The following is a 23,562-nucleotide window of genomic DNA, read 5'->3' as shown; positions in this document are numbered from 1 at the left end:
ATCCTGACAACAACCTTGTGGGGTAGGTTATTCTGAGAGTCTGTGACAGGCCCAAAGTCACCCGATGAGCTTCCGGGCCTCATGGGGACTAGAACCCAGGCCTCCTGGTTTGCAATCCTGCACTCTAACCCTTCCATCACAATGCCAGCTTTAGCTTGGTGTTTATCTGCTATTTAAGCTATTTTAGTTGTTATTCTTAATGGCCTGATGCCCAGGTGTTCCCTGGGCAGAGTATACACAGTTCAAAGACTAAGTCTCAATGCAATGAGTTAAAAGAATAAACCACGGGGCAAGCAGCTCAAGGCAGGACTCAAAGCACAGCGACAGGTGGAAACGAAAAGCCAAGTTTCTAAAAAGCTCAGGAGGGAGGAAGAAACAAGCTGGTGTTAGATGAGCGTCCTGGGGGGGGGGGGGGAGTTCTGCAGATGGGGAGCCACAACTGGAAAGTCCCCGTCTCCTGGAACCACCCTCCAAACGTCCTTCCTTCAGGTGGGGGGGCCACTTGGGGGACGAGCCCCAAAGAAACCAAGCTATCCAATGATGCTTATTCAACTCGGTTCTTTTTACCCCATCCTCACGTTTCCAGGCCCGGGGGGTGGGAACTGCACCCAAATGCAGGCATCTTCCCCCTCCCCCATACAATTAGAGCTGCCCCCTTTAAATCTGGGGCAGCACACCCTTCCAGGTGGGATTAACCGCAGCCTGACCGCCCGGGTCAGCGCCCCCCCCCCCCCCGCGCCCCGCACGACCCCCCAGCCCAGAAAAGCACCGGGGCACCTGCGAAGGGCGGCCGGCCACGCGTCCTCCCCGGAACCGGCCCGGGCCCCTGCGCCCTCCAGCCCGCGGCTCGGGGGACGGGCTCCGGTCCGTCGGGGCGAGAGCTGCGCTCGGCGCTGGGCAGGGCGCGCGGGGCTCCGCCGAAGGCCGCCCGAGGAGCGCCGGGGCCGCGGGAGGCTCCCCGGCTTCGCCCGGCTGGCGATCGCGGCGCGGCGCGGCGCGGCGCGGGGGGGGGGGGGGGGCCTGGGGCGGGCTGGCTAAGCCCCACCCCACCCCGGCCCTCCCGCCCCGCCGGAGCCGAGCCGAGGCGGCTTCCCGCCCGCTCCGAGGGCTCAGATGCGCGCCCGCGCAGCGCAGCAGCCGCACGCACAGACAGGCGCTCCGCGCGGAGGCGGACGGGGCCGTTGGCGGAAGCCGCAGGGGACCGGACGGGGCAGGCCCCCGGGGGGGCTCGGCTCGGCCCCGCCTTGCCGCCGCTGGCAAGCCCCGGCTCCTGCCCCGCAGAAGACGCTGCGCCCCGGGCGAACCCCCGGCCGAGGGCTCCATGGCTTGCTTCGGCTTGGGAAGAGAGCCCGGGCACCCGGAGGGGCTGCGCCTTCGCTGCGCTTGAACCGGCGGGCGCGACTCCCTCCCAGCGCCACCCGGCAGCGAACGGACTTTCAGGACCTGCTCCAAGCTGCTAGCCCTCAGTGTTCCTTTCCTCGACCCCTGGGATCAGACGCAGGGCTCGTGACAGGGGGCGCAGCCTCGTCCTCAGCGCGAGAGGCGGCTCCCCGATGTCAGCTGGGAACGGGCGGGTGGAGACCCGGGCCGCCCAACTTCCTCCTCCTCCTCCTCGCTGAAATCTCCGGAGCGCCTCCCGGCTGGCTGCGAGCGGCCGCGCCGGTCCTTCTGACGCCCCCCCCCCCGCCTCCCTAGCCGAGCCCCGCGGAGCCCGCCGCCGCCAATGCCCACCCTGAGCCCCGTGAGCCCCAGCTCGCTGGCTGCCCTCCAGGGAACCCCGCAGAACAACTGCGCCACCATCACGCAGCTGCGCAGGGACGGCAACCCGAGCATGAGCGCCTTCATGTTCGCGGCCGGCGTGGTGGGCAACCTGCTGGCGCTGGCCATCCTGGGCATCCACCGCAAGGAGCTGCGGACCAAGTCCTCGTCCTTCTGCATCCTGGTGACCGGCCTGGCCATCACCGACCTGCTGGGCACCTGCGTGGTCAGCCCCGTGGTCTTCGTGGCCTACTCGCGCAACGCCACCCTGGTGGGCATGGCGGGCGGGCGGCACTGGCTGTGCGACCTCTTCGCCTTCTCCATGATGTACTTCAGCCTGGCGGCCCTGCTGATCCTGGGCGCCATGGCCGTGGAGCGCTGCCTGGCCCTCAGCTGCCCCTACTTCTACTCACAGCACAGCGTCCGCCGCTGGGTCAAGCTCTCGCTGCCCACCATCTTCACCGCCAGCGCCCTCTTCTGCCTGCTGCCCTTCCTGGGCGTGGGCAGGTTCAAGCAGTACTGCCCGGGCACGTGGTGCTTCGTGGAGATGGACATCGGCCCCGCGGAGCAGCGCTCGGGCGCCGCCGCCTTCTCGCTGGCCTACGCCACGCTCATGGCCCTGCTCATCCTGGCCATCTTCCTCTGCAACGGGCTGGTCATCGTCAGCCTGTGCCAGATGTACCACAAGCAGAAGGCTCGCCGGCGCGGCTCCGCCAACATGGCCCAGCTGCGCCGGCGCAAGAGCTGGTTCGGCCGCGGCAAGGAGGAGGTGGACCACCTGATCCTGCTGGCCCTCATGACCGCCATCTTCGTCATCTGCTCGTTGCCCCTCAGCGTAAGTCCGGCTCGGGCCTGGAAGGGGCGTGGGCAGGGGCCGCGGAGTCCCCTGGGGGCAGCACGGGGGGGCCAGCGTGAGGTCCGCTGGCGAGAAGCCGTGCAGCGGGGGCAGAGCAGTGAGGGTTGGGGGTCGGGATGCCCCTCTGTCGCACTGGAGGGACCCCAGGTAGCTGCACCCGGGGTGTCGTGCCTGTGGTCCGGCCTGCTTGCGAGGCGGGAGGGGGCTGCTTCGGGGAGGCCCGCCGTGCGAAGCAGCTCCCCGGCTGGGTGGGCACAGCTGCTGCCTCGCGTGGGGCCGAGTGGCACGTGGCCCCCACGCCCCACCGCCACAAGCGACGGACGTGCCGGCCTCCCTTACTCCCGTCTGCATGAGAGGAGCCGCGGAAGGCAGCCCCACCGTGGCCAGGGAGCCTGTTGCGGACGGAGGCTTCGGAAAAGCTCCCGCCGAGTGCGAAAGTCGCCCGAGATCGTGGCGATCCGCCCCCCCCCCCTGCAATGGAAGCGTGTGTGGGGAGAAGCCCAGGAAGGAGGCAGGGGTGCGGGGGGAGAGCCGTCCGCCATGGCCATGCAATGCCCGCAGTGGTGCAGGTTCGGGACGTTTCCCTCTGCCTGGCAGGGCAGGGGGCAGAGCTAGCCGGCCGCACTTGTGTGAGCTGCACCGCACACATCTGCCCGGTCGCTGCCGGGCAAGCAGTCTTGGCTGGGAAGCCCGGCCCGGCCCTCTCGACTGGCCAGACTCCTTTCAAAGCAGCAGGGCCGTGTGGTCCCTGGAGCATCTCCTCACCGGGCGCCGCACTGCGCTCCCCTCACAGGCAGGCGCCTTGCTGGGAGCGGTGGGGTTGTTTCTTCGATGGAGCACTTCAGCGTTTTCACTGCCTGGTGGCCGGAGGCTTCTGGCCAGTTCGCAGTGAATTCTGCCTGCCTGGATGAACCACTCGTTTGTTCGGCCCACTGGCAGGGAAACTCAGATGCAGCTTTCCCAGTGTTTGTTGAACTACAGCTCCCATCATTCCCCGCTAACTGTGCTGGGTTCGGGGAGGCTGGTTGACTAGAAGGCAAAAGGACCATACGCCCCGTCTATTGGGAGGGGTCTGTCTGCTGGTAGGTTGGAGGGAGCTGGAAGCCATCTTTTGAGGGGCAAATGAGACCAAACTGGGGAGGCGAGTCATGCAAACCCTGTACAAGAATTATGTGCGTCTTCAGCCCAGCAGATAAAACTGCTGTTTGAGGATCACTTTCCTCTTTTACAACCCTTCTCCGTCTTTGCTTCCTCTTCTGTCGCTCTGTTTTTTGCTGTTTATGTAAACAAAAAATGAAAAGAGTCTATTATGAGTCCCGGACAGAAATGCCAGATTTTCTGAGCAGGATTCTCCTGGTCTGTGCTTGCGTCTTTCAGGACAGCTTGAAATGTGGAAAGCGAGGCTCACCTTTGCCAATAGAGCTGCTGCTAAAAGCAGGGGAGCAGGAGCCAGTGAAAAAGTTGGCAACCCTATGCCGAGACAAGCCTTCTCAATCATACCAGGGACACGATCAGGATCAAAACACATCACTTTACAGAAGCGGAGAGCAATGTTCTTAAGCCGCTGCTGTCGGAGCCTCGGTCGTCTCTTGCTTTCCTATTTCACCTTTTGCCCCCGCTGTGCTTTCCCCCTCTGACTCTGGCATCAAGCGAGCACCTTGCCCCCCCCCCATCTGCTGCTTCTCTTCTCTTCTCTTCTCTTCTCTTCTCTTCTCTTCTCTTCTCTTCTCTTCTCTTCTCTTCTCTTGGTACTGGGGAATCCAGTCCCTGCAGGCATGAAAGCCCACAAAAGAGGAAGGTTGGGTCACTTTGCTCGGTTTGGTGGATTAAGCAATTGCAGGGTTGCCAACTGAATAGAAGAAGGCCTGCTCCCACGCCTTTAGCTGCACCCTGAAAGGTAAAGGGGAAACTTTTCACAACATGGAGATAATCATTAACCAGAGCAAAGCTGATAAGAAAGAAAACGTTTGCGGAGACTCGGAGACTCAGGAAAGTTTCTCTGTCCCAAGTTTCTCAAAGGGATATCCCAAGGTTCCCCTCCTCCCTCCCCCTTGCATCCCCCCACTCCCCAAGAAGCTCTGGAAGGCATGCATGGGTGAAGGGGGCTACCCCACCCCATACCCTCACGACAGCCCTGCAAGGTAGGATAGATGGAAGGAGAGTGGCCCGGCTTGTGCTCAGCCCACGAGCTCCATGGCCCAAGGGAGAGGGGGCTCTGACCCTGCTCCCCCCGTTCTGTGTCCCACGGTGCTTCTCCATGGGACACGAGGCCCACATGATCTTCCTAAGGCACTCGAACGACCCGTCTCCCATGCCCCAAGCAGGAACGTGACCTGCAGAATGGAGCACGGCTTTCCCCAACTTGTCACCCTCCAGCTACGTTGACTACAGTTCCCATCATCCCCAACATTTTTTCCGGCCTGGAGATGTTTGCTGGGGAGAGCCTTACCTTTCCATGCCAGTCAGATTGCTGTAAAAAGTGCAGGGGCTGTTTAAAGGGTATGTGGGGCCGGGGGGGGGGGGGCAAAAAGGCAGCCTTAAGAACACCAGACCTGTGAATTTCCCGGCACAGCCACAGTGGACCGTTCCTGCCACAAGGGCCAGGCAGCCTGGGAGCTCAGCACCTGCACAGCCGAGCAGGAGAATGGCAGTCCCTGGTGTCTGGGGGGTGATCTGCCAACTTCCAGCTTGCTTCTTTGAGCTTTGCATTTAAGACTTCCTTCTTAAATGCAGCTCAATTGCATCAATTCCCCGACTCTCCTTGGTGTCATTCTTCCAGCCACGCTGAGTGCCATCCCTTCCTGGAAGAAAGGTGGAGTGCACATCAATAAAACAGGCCAAAATTGGCCCGGCTCCAAGCTTTTAGGAGCAAGCCTGTCACTCTGAATGCAAGGAGATGGGGCTTTTCTCACTATGCATTTCTGCACCGGGGGATCCCAGTAAAGCTGTGCCGGATCAGGCCAAGACCCACATTCTCTCCTTACGATGGCCAAATGGAAGCCCACAAGCAGGACAGAAGTGCCACAGCCCCCCTCATGTCCTACAGCCCCTCATGTGGTCATGAGGACTAGTAGCTTTATCCACCAGGAATTTGTCCAAGCCCCATTTAAAGCCATTCACATGTGGTGGCCATCGCTGCCTCCCAGGAAGGGCAGTCCATTTTTTATCTGTGCGCTGGTTGAAGGAGCCCTTTGATCTCTCTGGAACTTCCTGCTTCTTGGGAAGATGCTGGCCTGTACCGTGACAAAAGAGATGGATTCCTTTTCTCCAGCCTGCATCTTTCCCTGAAAGGAAGGAGCCCCGGATGTTGCAACAACCTGGGTAGCATCCATGAAACTGGCAATGAGGAGTTTAATTGAGCGGGATTAAGCGCAAATCCCCAGCTGGCCAGTCGCCTCCTGAGGGAGCGACCAGCTCCAGGGTGTAGAGAGCGGGCCGGGGGAGCGGCTCCTTAGCTCCCGCCTGGTATCCTGGCTCAGGGGCCCCACTGGCTGCTGGACCCCTTTCGCTCTGTTGTTAATAGCGCCGGGGGTCTGTCTGGGGGAAGAAAGGATGCGGTGGGCAAGTGACGCCCAGCTTCTCCTTAGTCGGCCCACCTTTTTGCTGCCTGGCCCCTGCAGTTCAGTCTCCCCTCATCTGGGGGCCTTCGGAGGGGTTGGACTATACCACCCGTCACCCTCAGAAACCTTGGGGTAGCCTGGAGTGAATCTGCAAGGCCTGTGCCTGCCCATCAGCTCGGGCCCTCGAAGCCGGTTCTGGCGTTCAGGAGCCCTTCGTCGCAGGCGCTCTGCTTCGCGCTGCCCTGCGCCTGGCTGGAGATGTTGAGGGGGCCGCAGCCAGCGCAACACAACCGACTGCCCGGCTGAGGGCTGCCCACCGGGAGTGGGTGGCTCCCCCCAGCAGGAGTCGCACCCGCCCGCGGCCAATGGGACCCGCGGCTTTTCCCTGGACCGACGCATCCTGGGCCACAGCTGGGCATACGCGCTGCTTCCCGGATACGCTTTTTGTGCATGAGCCGACAGGAATTACGCTCAGCCTGCCTCCTCTTGCTTGTCAGAGAGCCGAGCGGGGTTATGGGACAGGGCACCAGCCATCTGCTTTCCCTCGGCATCCCAGCTGGGTTCTGCACCCTGGCACAGGTTTTAGGGTCAGGGTTAGGCAGATCCAGAAGGTGTGTCTGCAGGTCTCTTGCTGAGCTTACGTAAATAAGGAAGCTGGCCTGCGTCTCCTCTGAGCAGCTGCCCTTCTGCAGCCGCCTGCTTCCCCAGTTTGCGAGGGGGGCTCCTGGCCCACACGCAATGCCGCTCCGCTTCACGCCACAGGCTACCGATGCCTCCGTGGCATTTCAGGCCATTAAGGGGGTTTGCTTCAAAGAGGCCTCCTCCGGGCATCGGACACTCTCCTTCCCTGCCTTCCCCGGCACCGGCCGTTGTGGGTGGGTGCAGCTGGCCACGCACAGAGATCCAGCAGTGCAGAAAGGCGGTGGTGGTTCCGCAGGCAGCCCTCCTCACGCAGGTGCCGTCGAAGCCCGAGGGGTCCTTGGGCCAAGGACATCTTCAGGCCTCTGAGATCAGTAATTCCACAGATGCTGATGGAGATTGCGCTCTTCAAGTATTTAAAGGTTGGCACAGAGACGAAGGCCAGGATCTCTGGATCACCCCAGAGTGCAGGACATGAAATCCCCCACTCAGGTCGCAGAAAGCCCGATTCTGGCTGAACATCCGGAGGACCTTCCTGGCTTAGAGCATTACTGCAAAGGGCCCCATGGCCTGGGGAGGTGGTGGGCTCTCCCACACTGGAGGCATGCAAGACGCAGCTGTGGGGCTGGACCTGAGCGACCCCGGCCCCTTCCAGCTCAACCAGTCCATGCTGCTCTGAGGGGTCTTGCGAGCGAGCGGGACTAGCTGGGCTGTTTTGTTGTGCATTCCGAGGGCTGCATGTGGCGCATTCCCATGGCTGGTGGCCAGAAATATAAGCAAGTCTCTCCTCTGTCCAGGGCTTGCTCTTAAAAACTGGATCGCTTGGTTCTAGAATAAGAACTGTTACCCTCCCACATCCACCTACAGCTCTGGAGGTCCCGAGAACTTACTCTGGGAAAAGGATGAGCCCCAGCACTGTTTTGCAGTGATGGGGCCCAATTTTGGAAAACGGAGAGAAGAAACTGGCTGTGAACGTGCTGAACACACGGCATGCATGGCATTCCAAAGCGAGCCCACCGAGAGGGGAAGCAAGACTTCCCTGCTTTCCCCACCCAGCCCTTTTGTAATTAAGTCTGGGGGCTTGCACCTAGCCCTGGCGTATGCCGGCAGCTCCAGGCGGGCACCGGGATGGGGCATCCGGCTCGCGGCCGTGCGCTGAAGGATTGTTTTGTCCCGCTGTGGCAACGGAGACGGCCCACGGCGATAAGCCAGCTGGCTGGAAAAGGCAATATTGAAACAGGTGATGCGGAGGGTGTATGCGTGGAGGGGAGAAGCAGCGCAGGCTGAGGAGGAGCGGATCCTGCCCACTGGCGACTGTGGCATTTGCCAGGCGGCTGGAAGACCTGTGTGGGACTGGCGAGGCAGCTGGGCTTTGGGAGCCCCGGAGGAACCTTAAGGAACCCGGGGGGCGGGGAGAACCTCCTTCGCAACAGGAGACGAGCCCCGTGTCCCGTCTTTGATGCCTCTGCGTGGCAGAGCACAGGATGGCAAGCACAAGGGGACCTCTGAGCATGGTAGCACCAGGGTTTCCCCTTTCCGCCGAGGGTCCATAGCCAGTCCCTCCACCCCTGACCGGAGAGGATTAAGGGCCAAGGTGGGCAGGACGGAATTTAATTGAGTGGATTTACAGAGTCGGCATCTTGGGAGTTCAGTGGGAAGGTGGAAGGGAAAGATGTGCACAGCCGCTTCCAAGAACTGTTCAGGTTTAGATTCTGAGATAACGTGCAAAAATGCCATCCTTAGATTATGTCTGGCAGTTTGTTTGTTTGCATCTTTTTCTGCAACTCTTCCCTTACATCATATGAAACCGGAGTCTGTGGGAGCAAGTTCTCCAAAGGGAGTCTCATTTCTGCTCTTCGCTGATATTCCAAAAAAACAAATTGACTCTTAATTCAACCTGGCACTGTGCCTGGTGCTTTGGATCAGTTTGTTGTTCAGAGTTTTCATCTGGTCATTGCTTTTTCTTTAATTTCTTGGGCAATGTAAAACAGATTCACACTGCCCCCGTTTCTCAAAGCAGCCCTTTTTCCAAAGCTCTCCTTGCTGCTAAAATACTGCTTCTAATTTGTCCCATTCTGCTTGGGAAGAGGAAAGACGTATATCCAGGTATATTTTCAGTATCAATTTGCTTTTTTGCACAGTAAAATCACTAAGATCACACTGCAGTCCCACCTTCTGGTTCTCGGTAAGTTAATTTCCCCGAACTTTGTGGATGACATCACAGCTGATGCAGATCGATGAGAACTGCCAGGAAACAGAAAAGTTTCCGTCCTGTCAGAGCAACATGACAGTGGAATTAGTAGCCTGGAGAGCTGGTGGGACCTCCCACGCTGGAGACATCCAGGGTAAACCTGGGCAGCCCCCTGAGTGGGAAGGTGTACCAGGGTGTCCTGCAACAGCAGGGGGTGGACCTGAGGGCCACCTTGACCTCTTCCAACTCTACTCTTCTATGATTCTTTGCTTGGTTATCTATTATATATTGACCAATTAGCAATATTTATTTATTGAAACTATTAGCCTAGTCTTTGATGCCCTAACATCTCTCAGCTGCTTGCGTAAGGCAGTATAATACGGTATAAAAACAATATAATCTATGTTTAACAACAATATAAAATCATTCATACAAGAACAGAAGTACGTCAGAGAGAGAAAGGACTTGCTTCCGAGTGCAGGCGGCACTACGGAGATGTCCTGTTCCCACACCTCTGCCACAGGGAAGTCCCTCGGCCGGGGGGCTAAATCCATAAGAAAAACTCCACCAGGCCATCAAAACAGGGAGGGGTGAGTGACTAGTCCTCAGTGTGAAAAGATGCATGTTTTCCAAGGGCACAGGGCAAACCCGGGATATGGCATTCATATTTGTTGTTCTGGAGTTCCACATTACATGACAGCCCACATGGTGTGGCAGGTGTGCACCCAGATGCTTTCAATACACACATGGGTGATGCACATGGAAATGCATCGCCCTAGAGCAGAACGGCTCCCTTGCAAACAGCAGCATCGCGCTGCACGGCAGCTAAATGGGGACAATGACAAATCAGAGCAATTAGCCAGCAGAACTGAACAGGCCAGGAGAAAGCCCAGACGGTAATAACCAGAGCATCCCCTCCGTGTGGCGTCCGGAGTCTGCCCGTCACACACGGCCGGAGGCACATCAGCTGCAGAGACCTGCTGGTGAACTGGAGGTGTGAGACCGGCCGATTCTTTCAGCTGCCTTCCCCTCGTCCTGAGCCCGGGTTTTTCTGGAAGAATACTGGGGGAAGGGGAGTCCTGGGATAGGTGTAGTCCTTGGCTTTTCTCTGTCTAAATATTCCCCAGGTTTTGCTACTGTATTTTTGCTGCCACGGAAGGAGAGTGGAGCTTTGAAATTTTCTGCCAGCTGGCTTTGGGTCCTGTGCACCTTGAATTCGGTAGTCAAGCCAGGGCGGTATTTGGCAGCAAATTATCTTGGGCTGACCCCGTCTGTTTTGAACGCTGAAACACTGCTAATGTTCAAATGAGTCTGTGTGTGCATTTAAGCCGGTTGTGAGAAAGGCTCTCTTTGCATGCACTTGGTTAGTTTCAGACATCTGTCCCATCTGAGCGGATCACATGGGGCAATTTGAGGGGCGGTGGCTGGAGCTGAGCAGTAGAGGGTTTATTCTGATGTGAAGCGGCGTGCATTGTGCACAATTATAGAAAACAAAAGTGTGCAGCAGGAGCTGCTGGCAGCATGAAGCTTCATCTTTTAATTGTTTTGCGCTAGAGAAATTCCAGGAGGGGCACACGTGTTCGGAATGGGTGTGGGTTGCATCTGATTCTGCTGCAGTGGAAAGCAAAGCTTCGCATACGCACTTTGCACGAGCCAGGCTCCCATGGCTTCCATTATGCAACCAGCCACGTTTCTGTGGGAGTTGCTTTCCGGTGGTTTCTGGCCGTTCTCAAATTCCCAAACATATCCAGAAGTCCAAAAAGACTGGGGACCCTTGTTTGGGTATGTCTTATTCTAGAATCACTGATTTCTTTTAAAGAAGCTTTTTTCAACTTGGCAGCTTCCAGATGCTTGGACTACAATCCCCATCATTCTGTGGCATGGACTATGTTGCACAAAGATGATGGGAGTTGTAGTCGGCTCTCCAAAAACCTCAGGGAGCAGAGATGCCCATGCACTTAAAAAAATTCCATTTGGGAGCCCAGGTTTTTTGTGGGGCTGCCACTCATGTGCCTCTTGGTTACAAGGACAAAACAAGAGCTGTTATTTTTCTGTTGGCTCCTTTTCCAAAAAGGCTAAACGATCGTTAGGCGTGTCAACTTCAGTTTCTCTCCATTTGTTTTTCCACTCTTAAATTCAGACCAGTTTTTTCCTTTACATGTTTGCTTGAAAATTCAGAAGTATTTTGGTGTGCGTTTCTCCTACTACAAGCAGTTTTTCTACGCATCTGCGTCTCATGTACCCACGTTTTGCAAGCGATGTTCCTAATTTAGTGCATTTTAAATCTTATTTTCCCTGACATGCAATCTTTTAGGCTTTGGTTGGAAAGACCCATTGCAACATTTGGAAAATCGGAATTTTGGAGGATAACTGAGTTCAGGGTTGCTCGGTGATTCAAAAGTGCCAAATTAGGTAACTCTGCATTTCCCTGACCCTTTGCTCCCACCTAACTTCATAGCAATGCCAGAGCGAGAGAGGAAGCAGTGCTGGATTAAATTTATCGAGACTCTGGGTGGGTTATATAAACTGGAGCATAAATTGTTCCAAGAATGTGGTCGCACTCAGTTTACAGTGACGGTAGCTTGCGAGTCCCGTCTTCCGTCGTCCAGCGATGGACATAAGCGGGGCAGCTCGGCTGTGGGCAATTAGCTTTCCACGGGGAAGCACGCGGAACGAGGATGCTGCTTTGGATCTCAGGCATCATTTATTTACAACCCAGTAACGATGACAAGAAATTGGAGAAGGAAGAGGAAGGAAAAAACATTCCTATCATGAGACCCAGCAATATCAGGCTTCCTGAGAGGGGAAGAAGAAAGCACAGGAAGGGAAGTTAACTTTTAGTTTCAAATGCAAGCACTAATATGAGCAGTCAGGCCATATTTATACAAATAGGAGTTTACTGGTTGTAGGACTTTAACTGCTTCAAACAACTCAGAGATATAGTAAATTCAGCAGGTTATTATTTCATGCCTGCCCAATAGCCGAGGCTCTTGCATAGAAATAAAAATAAGCAGTAATAATAAATATTAGAAATAAGAGAAGTGGCGCTTCGGTCCACGAAGCGCTGGTGCGTTTCCCTTCAAGGCTGGATCACCTGCAGGACACGATGCAGAGAGCATCCCGGCGGTTTGTCAAGTCAGAATGTGCCCCCACCCCCATGGGGATGTCCCGTTGGACAGGTGGTGGGGGTGTCCCATTCCCTAGCCCTGCTCTCAGAGGACTGTCTCTCCCCTGTGCTGGGCCAAAAGGGCAGAGGAGGCACATTTTCCTGGGCGCCCAGGGGGACACGGCCCCGCTGCTCTCCACAGCACCGAGTCACGGCAGCAGAAAATGAGTGGGTACCACATGGCAGCAGGAAACGGACGACAGCCGCCCGGAAGTGCCACAGGGCACATGGGGGGAGCTGTCCTCAGCGCGGTGGGGGCTCACCTGCCAAGCCAACGCAGTCAGTGAAGGCACGAGTCTGAGCATCCTCTGGTCTGACTCCCTGCCCTGGAGAGACCGATTCCTGGAGCACGTGCCTCTGAAGCGAAGTGCAGGCTCTGTTTTGCCCGGACTGGAAGCCGCAGCACCGAATTCGGGCTGTCAGAGTAATATGCTGTTTCAAACGACTGAGGAATCTTATTAAGTCCCCGGCAATAAACCTATGGCAGGATCGCTTCCGATCGCACCAGCGGAAGGGCCTGCGATTTCCTGTGTGTGCGTGTGAACATCACAGGGTGCAAGAGGAGCTAATCTGCCCTGGGGAGCTGGGTGGGTTGAGCTGCCCGTAAAGGCACAGTGACAGCAGCCAATTGAAAAGTTGGCAGCCCCAAGGAGAACTCCCCTGGTGAGCAAAACATCTTCATTAGCTTGTGAACTTATATTCTGGCAGCATAACCATGTAATCCAGAGGGGCTGAACCGCAGACCCAGGGTTGAAATCTGGAGCAGCAAAAGTTGAAACCCAGCCCGCCTGGGCTCACAGATTGGGCCTGAACAGCTCCCTAAATAGCTATATCTCCTTCACAGTACCAACCTCCTAGTCCAGTGATGGTGAACCTTTTAGAGACCGAGTGCCCAAACTGCAACCCAAAACCCACTTATTTATTGCAAAGTGCCAACACGACACTAAAACCTGAAAACTGAGATTTTAGTTTAGAAAAAACAACTCACAGCCAGTCCAGGCAAATATATATAAATCCCTGGCAGCGCACTGACCGCCCATGCGAAAGCTCGGACGAGTCGCGGCTAAGGAGTCATGGCTCATGACGTCATTGCCTGGCGCCGCTATTCCGTTCTGAGCATGCACATGGCCCCTATGTGCGCTGTTATCCGATGCTCAGCTGTTGGGGCGATGCTGGGGCAACTTGGCTTGCATGCCGACAGAGAGGGCTCTGTGTGCCCGCTGTGGCACGCGTGCCATAGGTTTGCCACCACTGGCTGAACCCTACCCTGGTGCACTCCCCTAACCCTAATATAGGGGTAGAGTTCCATTGAAAAGAGGGCGATTTTGAAAAGCCCTTCCTTGAGTAGCTTTTTCTGCGCAGCTCATCATATCTGCCCATTCTAAACACATTCCAGCCATCAAAACCCTGCCAGGACACCTCGTTTTCCTAACCCTAACCCTACCCTGGCGCACACCCCTAACCCTAATATAGGGTGAAAGTTCCATTGAAAAGAGGGCGATTTTGAAAAGGCCTTCCTTGAGAAGGTTTTTCTGTGCAGCTCATCATCTCTGCCTATTCTAAACACATTCGCCTCCACTGTCCTAATCTATCATCACCAGCACCAGCGCCAGCACCACCCTCCCTCCCTTCCTTCCTTTTGCAAGGCACCCAAAGCAAGTTTTCCTCATTTGCTCCTTATAAGAACAACCCTGTTAGGTAGGTTAGAGTAAGATCCTTGACTGGTCCAAAGTCACCCAGTGGGCATTACGGCCAATTGGGGACAAGAACCTGGATCTCTCAGGTATTGCCCAATGCTCTAACCACTATGCAACACTGCTCTGGCCTTTTCCCAGCCTTTGATAGGCTCCTGGCTTTTATGAGACAGTTCTTCACTTTCTGAAAGGCCGAAATTATTCCTCTAAGGTTTCGATGTGGGAGGTAAGAGTTGGAAGCTAAACTATGCCAGTATCTCCATATTTGGGCCCCACCCCTTAACGTCAGCCCTGCCTTCCTCCGGAGCATAGGCCGAAATTGTACCCAATCCTTGGCCTTCCAATCGACTCCTCAACTGCATTCAAATAAAAGTGCACATCATCAAAATCTGCCCCAAGCTGCATTTCTCAGAGACCGAAGGAAATGCAAGCCAGCATGTCTAGTGGTTAGAGCAGGAAACCCCCCCCCCCCATGGGCAAATCTGCACGGGGCCGTGAGGCTCAGTTCATACCGGCGGGCACTGCCACGTGCCCCAAGCTGCTGTGGCTTGGCACATCACGTGGATCTGCCTTTCTCTCTCTGCTGTTTACTTTACCCCTGAACTAGGCCAGAAAAGGTTCCTCCACCACCAGCACCAGCCACTTTTATCCCGAAGACCCGGTGGCTGGGAAACGCTCTGCCCGGCATGTTCAAAGCGTTGCCCCATCCAGCCCTGGTCTGCCTCCCGGGCGGAAAAGCCATCTCCTCTCCGGGCTTAGTCAGACCACGAATTGTGGCCTCCATTCGGACTATGATGCTGAGACCCCGGCATGGACCTTTCCCCGTGCAGAGCCCTCTGGGCTTTTCCCACAGAACTGTTTTCTGGGAGCGCTGCTGTGGCAGTTTTGAAATGTGGCTTTTAGGGCACCTGGGTCATTCTCTTCCACACACAGCGCTGCCCGGTTTCCCCCGTGCGGCTTCTGCCCCTTTCTTGCCGCAGAAGGTCAGTTAAGACAGAACAGACAGACCTGACCCGCCGGTGCCGATGGAAAGGGCCCCCGTGTGGGACTCAGTCCAGGAGCTTCCCCATTTGGCTGGACAGCCTGGTGCCAGCCGCTCTCTCGCCGGACCTCCCTCGCAGGGTTGTTGTGAGGAGGAAACACCGGGGAGGAGGCGGTGCAGAGCGATCTTGTGCGTTGGCCTGAACTCCAAGCAGGGAGTTGGGGAGGTTTCGATGAAATCGGCTCCTGGAAGGGGGCAAAGCTTGGTGCTGTTAAGCTGCAGTTGGGGAACCCAGAAATCCTGGGAATGAGCCGTTTCTGAACCAAGAAACAGGAATCCTGGGAATCTGCATTGGCTATGGGTGGGCACGGCTGCGTCTCACCCTGCCCTGCTCTGCTCCAGCCGTCCGACCTGGTCCTGCACCGTCTTCCTGAGACGCTCCTCGGGGGCAGCCTTCCCTGTGGGCGCCCCCAAAGGCGGATAAGCTGCTTGCCAGAAAGGGGGGGGCGCATGGGGCTTGCCCTCCACTGGGGGGTGGCTGGGTGCGTGGCCGAGGGCACCCTGCTCCAGACCGCCTTGCCTTCCCTCTTGCACAGATTCGGGCCTACATCGGGGGCCTCCGGCCGGACCACCGGGAGGACCAGGACATGCTCGCCTTCCGCCTCAGCGCCTTCAACCCCATTGTGGACCCCTGGCTCTTCATCATCTTCCGCAACACCGTCTTCCGTGGCCTGCGGAACTTTTTCTGCTATTGCCGCTGGTGGCCCTGGTGGCCCAGGACCCAAAAGACGCCCACCACGTTCGGGAAGCAAGACGGCGTCACTCCGCAAGACCACTCCGTCTGCTGACAGCAGGTGCTGCCTGACGCTCCAAGCCATGACCGTCCCGCTCTGGCCGGGCCGGGTTTTGGCAGGGGGTTCCCTGTCGTGGCATGGGGAGACCCTCAGGAAGAGGAGGAACAGAAAGGAGGGGGCCTCAACTTTTCAGTAAGGATCAATGGGAAGAAAGGTGTCGCTTGATGCAATGTTGATGTAAGCTAGTGTGTGTTTCTTGAGGACTAGCGGCTTGGGAGGGCTGTTCCTCTGCTTCGACAGTATCGGCTCCAGCAGGTTTTTTCCCCCATAGAAGGCTTGGCCTGGGGTCTCGCCCTCAGCTCCCCTAAAGGGAAAATCCTCCTGATAAAGGGATGGGAGACCAAACTTAAGCCGGATCCTTGGTCAGCTGCCAAGCTGGGGGAGAGGAAGAGGATGTAGAAAGGAACAGGGTGTGAGAGAGACAGAGGGTTGGCCTGCATGTTAAGCAGGCCTTTATCCCCTGCACTCTCTCATTTGTGAAACTGCCGGAAAGGCTGGGCCTTGGCCAGCTCACGCTTTTGGCATCAGTGATGATGGCACACAGGGTCCCATTGATCAAGAAAAGGTACTGTGAATCTTTGAAGTGGCAGAAATAAAGGTTGAATTTATATCAGACATACCTGTGTAGCGGTTTCTGGCACATGCGTGTGCAGGGCGTCCTGTGCCACTTCTGTGGTTCCATGAATATGTGCGGGAAGCAGATGGTCATTTTTACGGAAGGTCAGCCTGGTCCGAGGGAGGGATCCGGCCCATGGACACCATGGGCACCTCCTTTTTTGCCCCAGTGTCTCTTCTGACCAAGCAGTGTAGCAGGTTTTCTAACATATAAAAACCTGCAAAACCAGAGTCTGCTTCTAGGTGAGACTTTTATTGTCCTGCCTCAAACGCAGAATTTTACAAGGGAGAGTGGATCTTCCCTTTCAAACCTCTTCTCATGTATTTCCCGATTATCACATAGTTTCTCTTACCTCCATAAATTCTGTTAGAGAAAGATGGAAGCCCCCCACCCTGGAATATCAGGAAAGTAGGATAAGGGACAATCCCTTTCGGAAGCCGACCCTCCACAAAAACGACTGACTCAAGCCTTTGTGTTCGGTTTAAAAGAAAACTAAGTTTCCAGCCCTGCTTATTTTCACTAGCATGCAGGTATAGTATAAAAACTAGCTGGGGAGGGGAACATGCTCTGATTATGGCATCCATGCTCACCATGCCCCAAGGCTGATGCGCTCTTTTCCTTCCCTTTTGCTTCCTGTGAGCCCGTCTCAGATGTCGCCCCATCCAAGCACCTGCTCACTCAAGACTTCCAACCCGCTGACGTTACACTCCAGTAACCAGAAGGTTCAAGGCACAGAATAAATATTTCCTCTGCGCACTAATCCTTGGAGCGTTCCTCCAGATCGCTCCACTCCTACCCCATGCTCAGCCAAACAATAACCCCCCCCCTTGTCTAAATATTTGGAAGCAAGGCCCCAAGACGGGCGGGAGCACCTCCGTCGCACTCTCCCCGCCCTCCGAATTGTGCAGCCACGGGCCGCGGGGGCTCGGCCTGCCCCGGGGGCGGCTTTTTCGCTGGAGGAGTCCTGTGCGGCCCGGCAGAGGACCCCGAGGTGCCCCCGAGAGTCCCCTCCCCTCTCACAATGGCGCAGGCGGTGGCGGCGAGGGGCACGGAGCAGCAGGAGCAGCCCCAGCCCCGGCCCCTGTGCCAGCAGTGCTCCGCCCGGCAAGCCCTGCCATGAGGATGAAGGCGAGGAGGAGCGAGGGCGGCTGGGGGCAGGAAAGCCACTCGCTGGGCGAGGGGACCTGCGCAACCTGCCTTGCCCAGGGGCCGCCGCAACCCGGGAGCAGGCACTGGCCACCTCCCCGTTCCCCACATTCCTGGAGGGACAGAGGCGCCTCACCCAGCTGCAGGCAGCGAGTGCCCCCGGCTGCCTTCTGGAGGGCCCACACTGGCCCAGAGGAGCCGAGGCCAGCAGTGCTGGGCCACCTGGCCAGGGCGGGCTGCACGGACCCTCCGCCGTGGCCCCAAGGACCCCTTCCCGGCCCCGCCTCGGGGATCGTGCCTGGGGCCTTCCATGTGCCGGCTGCCTCCACGAGCCACAGAGGTCACACTGGGGGCCCCAGAGACGCTCCTTCCCACCCCGTCCCCAGTTTCACTCCCTCTCAGCAGCTGGCAGCGACGACGACACAGGGGAACTGGAGGCCCCCGTAGCTTTCGGGTGCAGGTCCCACTCGCATCCCGCCAGGCGGGGCCTTCCCCGCCGTGCATCTCGCCTCCGTCCTGCCAGCCTCCGCAGGGTGCCTGGTTGTGCGTCGGGGTGATCCTTGCGTCTTTCAGCAGAAGAGTTCTTGGGTGGGGGGGGGGGGGGGGAGCAGGACCTGGCCTCCCAGAAGCCGAGGAAGCCAGTCCCAGCTCCGTGTCACGCACTGCCAGCGCTGTCAGCTGCCCGGATGAGTCAGGGAGCAGCCGCCGCAGCGGCCCTGGTAATCCAAGCAAAGTGTCTCACCTGGAAATCTGCCCACCAGCTGCGAGCGCCTCAGCAGTTGCTTCTGGCTCGGAGCGGGCGGAGGTCGGGGCGGGCTGGCATCCCCATCGGCTCATTCCGGCAAACGCGGCCAGATGCTTGGGCCACGAAAGCTGTGCTCTGCCGCACAGGAAATCCAGATTTTGAGTGATGCTTGTTTTAAGAACCAAAAGGCGCTGCCTGGCGTGTTTGGCAGGGGCTGCTTCACCCTTTCAGGGCATCCCGAGGATGGGAAGGAGGGATGGAAGGCCCAGCGTGAGAGACTCTCTTGATGCTGCCAGGCGGCACGGCGGCCTTGCTGGCCCCGGCTGCTAACTCGGGCCCCATTTCTTGGGCACCTCCAGGAATTATGGGGAGCAATCAAAATGCACCCCGGCATTACGGCATTTATTTCCTGCCTTTTCCCCTCTTGCGAGGAAGCGAGTTTCCTTGCAAGGTTTACCCCTTTCATTCCAAAACCTGAGGACCATGGTGAAGCCATGCCTTCTGCCCGGGTGCAGAGGCACGCTGCCCTTTGTCACGCTCTCCATGTCATGTGACATCTGCAGTGGGTCCCTGCAGCTTTGCAGTGCCCTGCGCACAGGAGCACAACCATCCCCGGCGCTGGGAACGAAGCAGTCACATGACGTGGAAAGGAAGCTCCTCCTCCCATTGAACCCGGGAGCTCCGAGCAGCTTGAGCAACGCTTGCCGCAATCCCCACCTCGAGGCCGGGCTGCAGGAAGTGGCTCTGGCGGGTGGGGAGCAGTGGCCGTTGCCCAAGAGTCCCGGTCAGCACCAGGGCACACTTCGTGCCGTTTGCCTCAGCAGCGCAGGCAGTGGCTCATGCAGCCCGTTCGTCATTCTAGTCCTCAGTGCCAGAGGAAGCAGGGTTTCTAAAATCGTGGCAGCCTCTTAGGGAAGGCCTCTTGTAAAAAAGCGAGAGCGCCGGTGGTTTCAGTGGTGTTGAAGCAAAGCCGTCATCAGAGGGGCTGAGCCGCCACGATCCGCCACGGCAGGCGAGCCTCGGAAGGGCTTCTCTCCTGAAGGCCTTTCTTTGCAGACGTTTCGGGGTGTCTTCCTGGCGTCCTCCTCCTCCAGGGCCTCTTCCTCGGGCAGGAGGATGCGAGAGAGGAAGCACGTGGGCAGTGAGCCAGCTCATCCGGGAGGATCGGATGCCGCAGATGTCGCTCACGGGGGCCCTGCCCTGTCATTGCCGCTCAGAGCGTGGACTGCGGGGTGGGGGGCCACACAGAGGGCTCCCCTCTACTGTGCCCCCCCCAAGACCACCCCTGCCATCAGGGGCTGCCGCTCGCTCGGGGGCTTCCCAGAGACAGTAAGCAGGCCCAGTCTGATCCGGCCAGGCCCCTCCTGCGTTCCTTCCTTCCTTCGCAGCCCCCGGGCTCCTTCCAATCATTACATCACTGCTATCAGAGACAGGCAGCCAGTTTCCAGCCATAATGCCTCTTGTTGTGGTTCCTGCAGCGTTATCATTTCATTCTTTCAGTAATAGCGAAACCCTTCAGGGAGGCTATTCATGGAAGAGGAAATGATGCTGCTGCCTTAAAACAGGCCCTTTTATTCATGTGCTTGCACTGAGTTAATGGCACATCCAGTCGGTTTGCTGCTTGCCTTCCTGGCTTTCTCAACACCAACCGTTAAGCCAACGAACGAAACCAATGCGAGAGGGGCAGGGTCCGTGCAAGGACGCCCGCCCTGCCGGGCAACGTGGGGCAGGCCTCCCCAACCTGGCACCGCCCAGATGTGCTCGGCTGCCCCTTCCCCCGGGAGGGCCGTGGCCCGGGCGTCTGGCGCTGCTGGGTGGGGGGACTGAGGTTGGGGGGCATGAGCTGGCACGAGGCGGCACAGGAACCAAGCGGGGACACCCTGGCCCCAAGCCCGCTCTGCTAGTGTCCCCTTGGTGCCCAGGGAGGAACTCGGGGAAGCAAAACAGGCGCAGGCAGAGCGGGGAGAAGCATCCCTGGTGCAGGCCCTGCTTCCTCTTGCCCAGCGTTGGTTCCCCAAAGCTTTGAGTCGTGCGCTTTAGAGCAGGGGTGGCTTTCGTTGCCACGGTTGTTGCGCAACTTGGGGTCAGAAGACCTTTGCCACCCTGCTAGGAATTAAGAAGGGGTTTTCTGCAAGGAGAGCTGGCCGTGCACCAAGGGAGAGAGCTTGTGATTTCCAGAGGTGGGCTGTCATTGACAGACGGACGCACCCTCAAGGCCTCTGTGAGAGCTGCCGGTGGTCCCCGGCTGGCCACTGCCAAACGCTGGATGCCAGAAGGGCTGGACTTCCTGTCTGATCCAGCAGGTCCACTCTATCGTCTTCATGTTCTCACTTGGCCTTCAAATTCATGGCCTATCTTTAGGCAAACGGTTCTTTCTATAGGGCAGCTCCCGTGACGTTGGGAACAAGAAAGATGGCTGCTTTGGGCACGAGAAATGGGCCACACGGTGTCATTCCACAAGTGCAAACAATACCGCACAAGAGGAGAATCCCATCAAAAGGACACTTGTACAATTGCCATTGTGCCTCTGGCTTGCCTTGCACTTGGGCGATCCACAGCCGAGCGCTGCATTCGCACAACTCGCTGTGCAAGCATAATGCACACCGTTGGTGGAACTCCGCTAGGGCTGTTGGAGATGGTGGAAAAGGCGTGTTGGCTCCCTGCTTCCTTCACCCGCCTCCCTTAAGTTAGGATTCCGGGAACTCTGTCAAACCTTCGCTCTCGACAGATGTGCTCTGCCGGCTTTTTATCGAACCACTGGGCAACGGAGAACCATGCATGATTCTGACGCTGGCACGTAGGCGAGGCGCTCCGTGTTTCTGCGCGAGCAGCTGGAGTGCTGAGTGGTGCTCAGGAATGGCATCTCCTTAAACCGCCAAGGGAGCCGGCCGGCTGGAGCGCAGGCACCTGGCACGACGGAAAAAAGGCCAAAGAAGGTATTGACCTGGCTGTCTGGGTAAACAGCCAGGCCTGCTTCTCTTCAGCTCCGAGGGGGAATGCCAATGCTCCACGGCCCCCACCCGCCCAACTGCCTCAGCTTTGCATTCCCCTGGCCTGCAAGCGGCTGCAGAGCATGGCCGAGCACAGCCACCCAGGACGCTCCGTCGCACAGGAGTCCGAATGCTGGGAAGAAAGGCACGCACATGTCCAAAGGAGCCGTTTGCTCCAGGTAGAAATTGCTCTTTTGGACGGCTCTGAAGCAGAGCGCGAGTCGGTTTCAGCAACCCCCTCCATCAGCCACACCATCCCAGTTCTTCCACCTCTGCAGAGAGCTGTTCTTAAGTAGCCTCCCCGCTTTCTAGGCCAGCTGCCCTCCCTCGGATGAGCTTAACTCCTGGACCCGAGTGGCCTTCCTCAGTAAAGAGCAGGGGCACCAGGCACGCCTCCTTGGGGAGCTCATTCCAAAACCAGGTGCCACAGCCCAAAAAGCCCTCCTCCTCTGCTTGGGAGCACAAAGGTTTCCCTCCGTTTCAACTACAGTCGGTGGAGCTTCACTGAATCCCTCAAACCAGATTCACCATGGATCACACTGCCCGCAAAGTCAGAGCTTTCCCATGTCGCATTCTCTTCTCCACACTGGTGTGATGAGTCGATTTAGAGGACAGGGGAAACTGTCGGTTTCTGTAGCTGCGTCCCAAGCGGAGTCCAACATGTCTCAGTTGTGCCGGTCCACATCAAAAGACCAATTCTTCGGAAAATCTAATGCATCTTAATTGCCTCTAATTGACCAAGCCAGTCCAAAATAGCTTGCAGTAGCTACACGACCTATTGCTGATGGAAAACATCATTTAGCTGATCCGATGATGGCAGAAGCGCTCAGAGGACAAAGGGAAGGCTGGGTGGGACAGCAAAGGATGCCTGCATCCATACTACTCAAAAAGTTGCTGGCGCTGACCAGCTGGGCCCTGGATCTGCAGCCCGGCCACTGCCCCCAACAGGGGGTCACGCCAGCATGCCTTAATCTCAACGGAAACGCAAGTCAGTGCACAGCCCTGGTCATGCCGATCTCGCAACATTCCCAGGAAAGAAACAAGCAGAATTTCAGAGCTCCGTGGCACTAAATGCTACTCTCCCTGTCCTGGCCAGCAAGCGACCACCCAGGAATAAATTATGTAAAGGATGCATGCACTGTAGTCTTTTTGGTACCAGGTGAAAACAGCCCTTTCAGCATCCTGGGTAGTGTCCTTCCATGCTTCTTGCTGCTGGCTTTTACTTGGCTTTTACAGCAAAGATTTAAATTGGGGGAGGCTTTGTGCTGTTGGCTCCTGCTGCTGTACTTCACGGGAGTCTCTGAGAACCCTCCAGTGGGGTAGTATAGAACTGTATAGACGGATTAGCCAATGCTTGCACACCCTTCCCAACTGGGTGCCCCCACTGATGGGAATGATGGGAGCTGCAGTCCAATGCCTCTGGAGGGCACCGGGTCGAGGCAGGCGGGCTCGGAGTCACCCTCCGCACAGAGGGCGTGCAGGGGCACAGCCTGCGTCCGATGGAAGCTCAGATGCCGCGAAGACAGGCGTCTGAAGGGAGGAGGCCTGCGTGGAGGGCGGTGGTGAGAGGGAGGGGGCAGCTGCAGGGAGTCCAGGAGATGTGCGATTTACGCCTTGCCTAGTTGCTTGCTGTGGAGTCCGTGGGCTTGCAAATGCCTGCTTTTCCTGGTGCCGGGCTCCCTCTGCTGCCCACAGATGGCCACAGCCGCAGCTCAGTTCTGCCTCTTGCTCAACTCTCCCCACCAATTCCGGAGACCAACCGTGCTCACTCCAAAAGTGCCCCATCCAAGATTTCAATCGTGTTTGAAGATGCCCAAAGCTACTGTAGAAGACCAAAGTGGCTTCCCCCATCTGGCTGCCTAGCCGGGGACGTTCAGCAATTTTAGAAACTCTCCCGGTTGCTGTCAGAAAATGGCTGCCATCGGACAAGCAGCCTGCACAAACGTGCTGAGGCCCAACACACGAACTCCGATTTTCAGCACCACGCGAAGGCTATTTCAGCACTATTCCAGCCGCAGGGAAGGGAGCTGTGCTCCTTGGTCCAGTGGGGAGTTGAAGGAGAGGTCGCAGGGGCGGCTTCCAAGAAAGGTGCGGGGGAATTTTGTGCAACTCTGCAGCATCACAACTTTGCTTTTTCAGTGGAAAATCAAGAATTGCTGGCTCAGCTTTCACAGAGAAGGGAAGGGAAACAGTAGATCAAATCAGCATGGTAGGATTTTTTTTTTTTAAACATTCGATGCCGAGTGCCTGGGCAGTTCTCTTTTCCCGCCCATCTTTGAAGACATGAGAGGGGCTGCCAAGGATGGCTGAAGTTGCCACCTGGGAATGTGTACTTTTAAAGAACCGTAATTCCTAAAACAGAAAT

General features: G+C 57.3%; 1 protein-coding gene across 1 annotated transcript; it reads left to right on the top strand.

Moving 5' to 3' along the window:
* The first annotated feature begins 1,695 nt into the window (after window positions 1–1,695).
* Window positions 1,696–16,317, top strand: PTGIR (prostaglandin I2 receptor). The gene is made up of 2 exons (XM_044435536.1): window positions 1,696–2,593; window positions 15,443–16,317. The coding sequence occupies exons 1-2, from the start codon at window positions 1,724–1,726 to the stop codon at window positions 15,692–15,694; spliced, it is 1,122 nt and encodes a 373-aa protein (XP_044291471.1). The 5' UTR covers window positions 1,696–1,723; the 3' UTR covers window positions 15,695–16,317.
* The last annotated feature ends 7,245 nt before the right edge of the window (window positions 16,318–23,562 follow it).

Source organism: Varanus komodoensis, unplaced genomic scaffold, assembly GCF_004798865.1.
Source record: "Varanus komodoensis strain SLA01 unplaced genomic scaffold, ASM479886v1 scaffold29_3, whole genome shotgun sequence".
NCBI lineage: Eukaryota > Metazoa > Chordata > Lepidosauria > Squamata > Varanidae > Varanus > Varanus komodoensis.
This window is presented reverse-complemented; position numbering and strand designations above follow the sequence as displayed.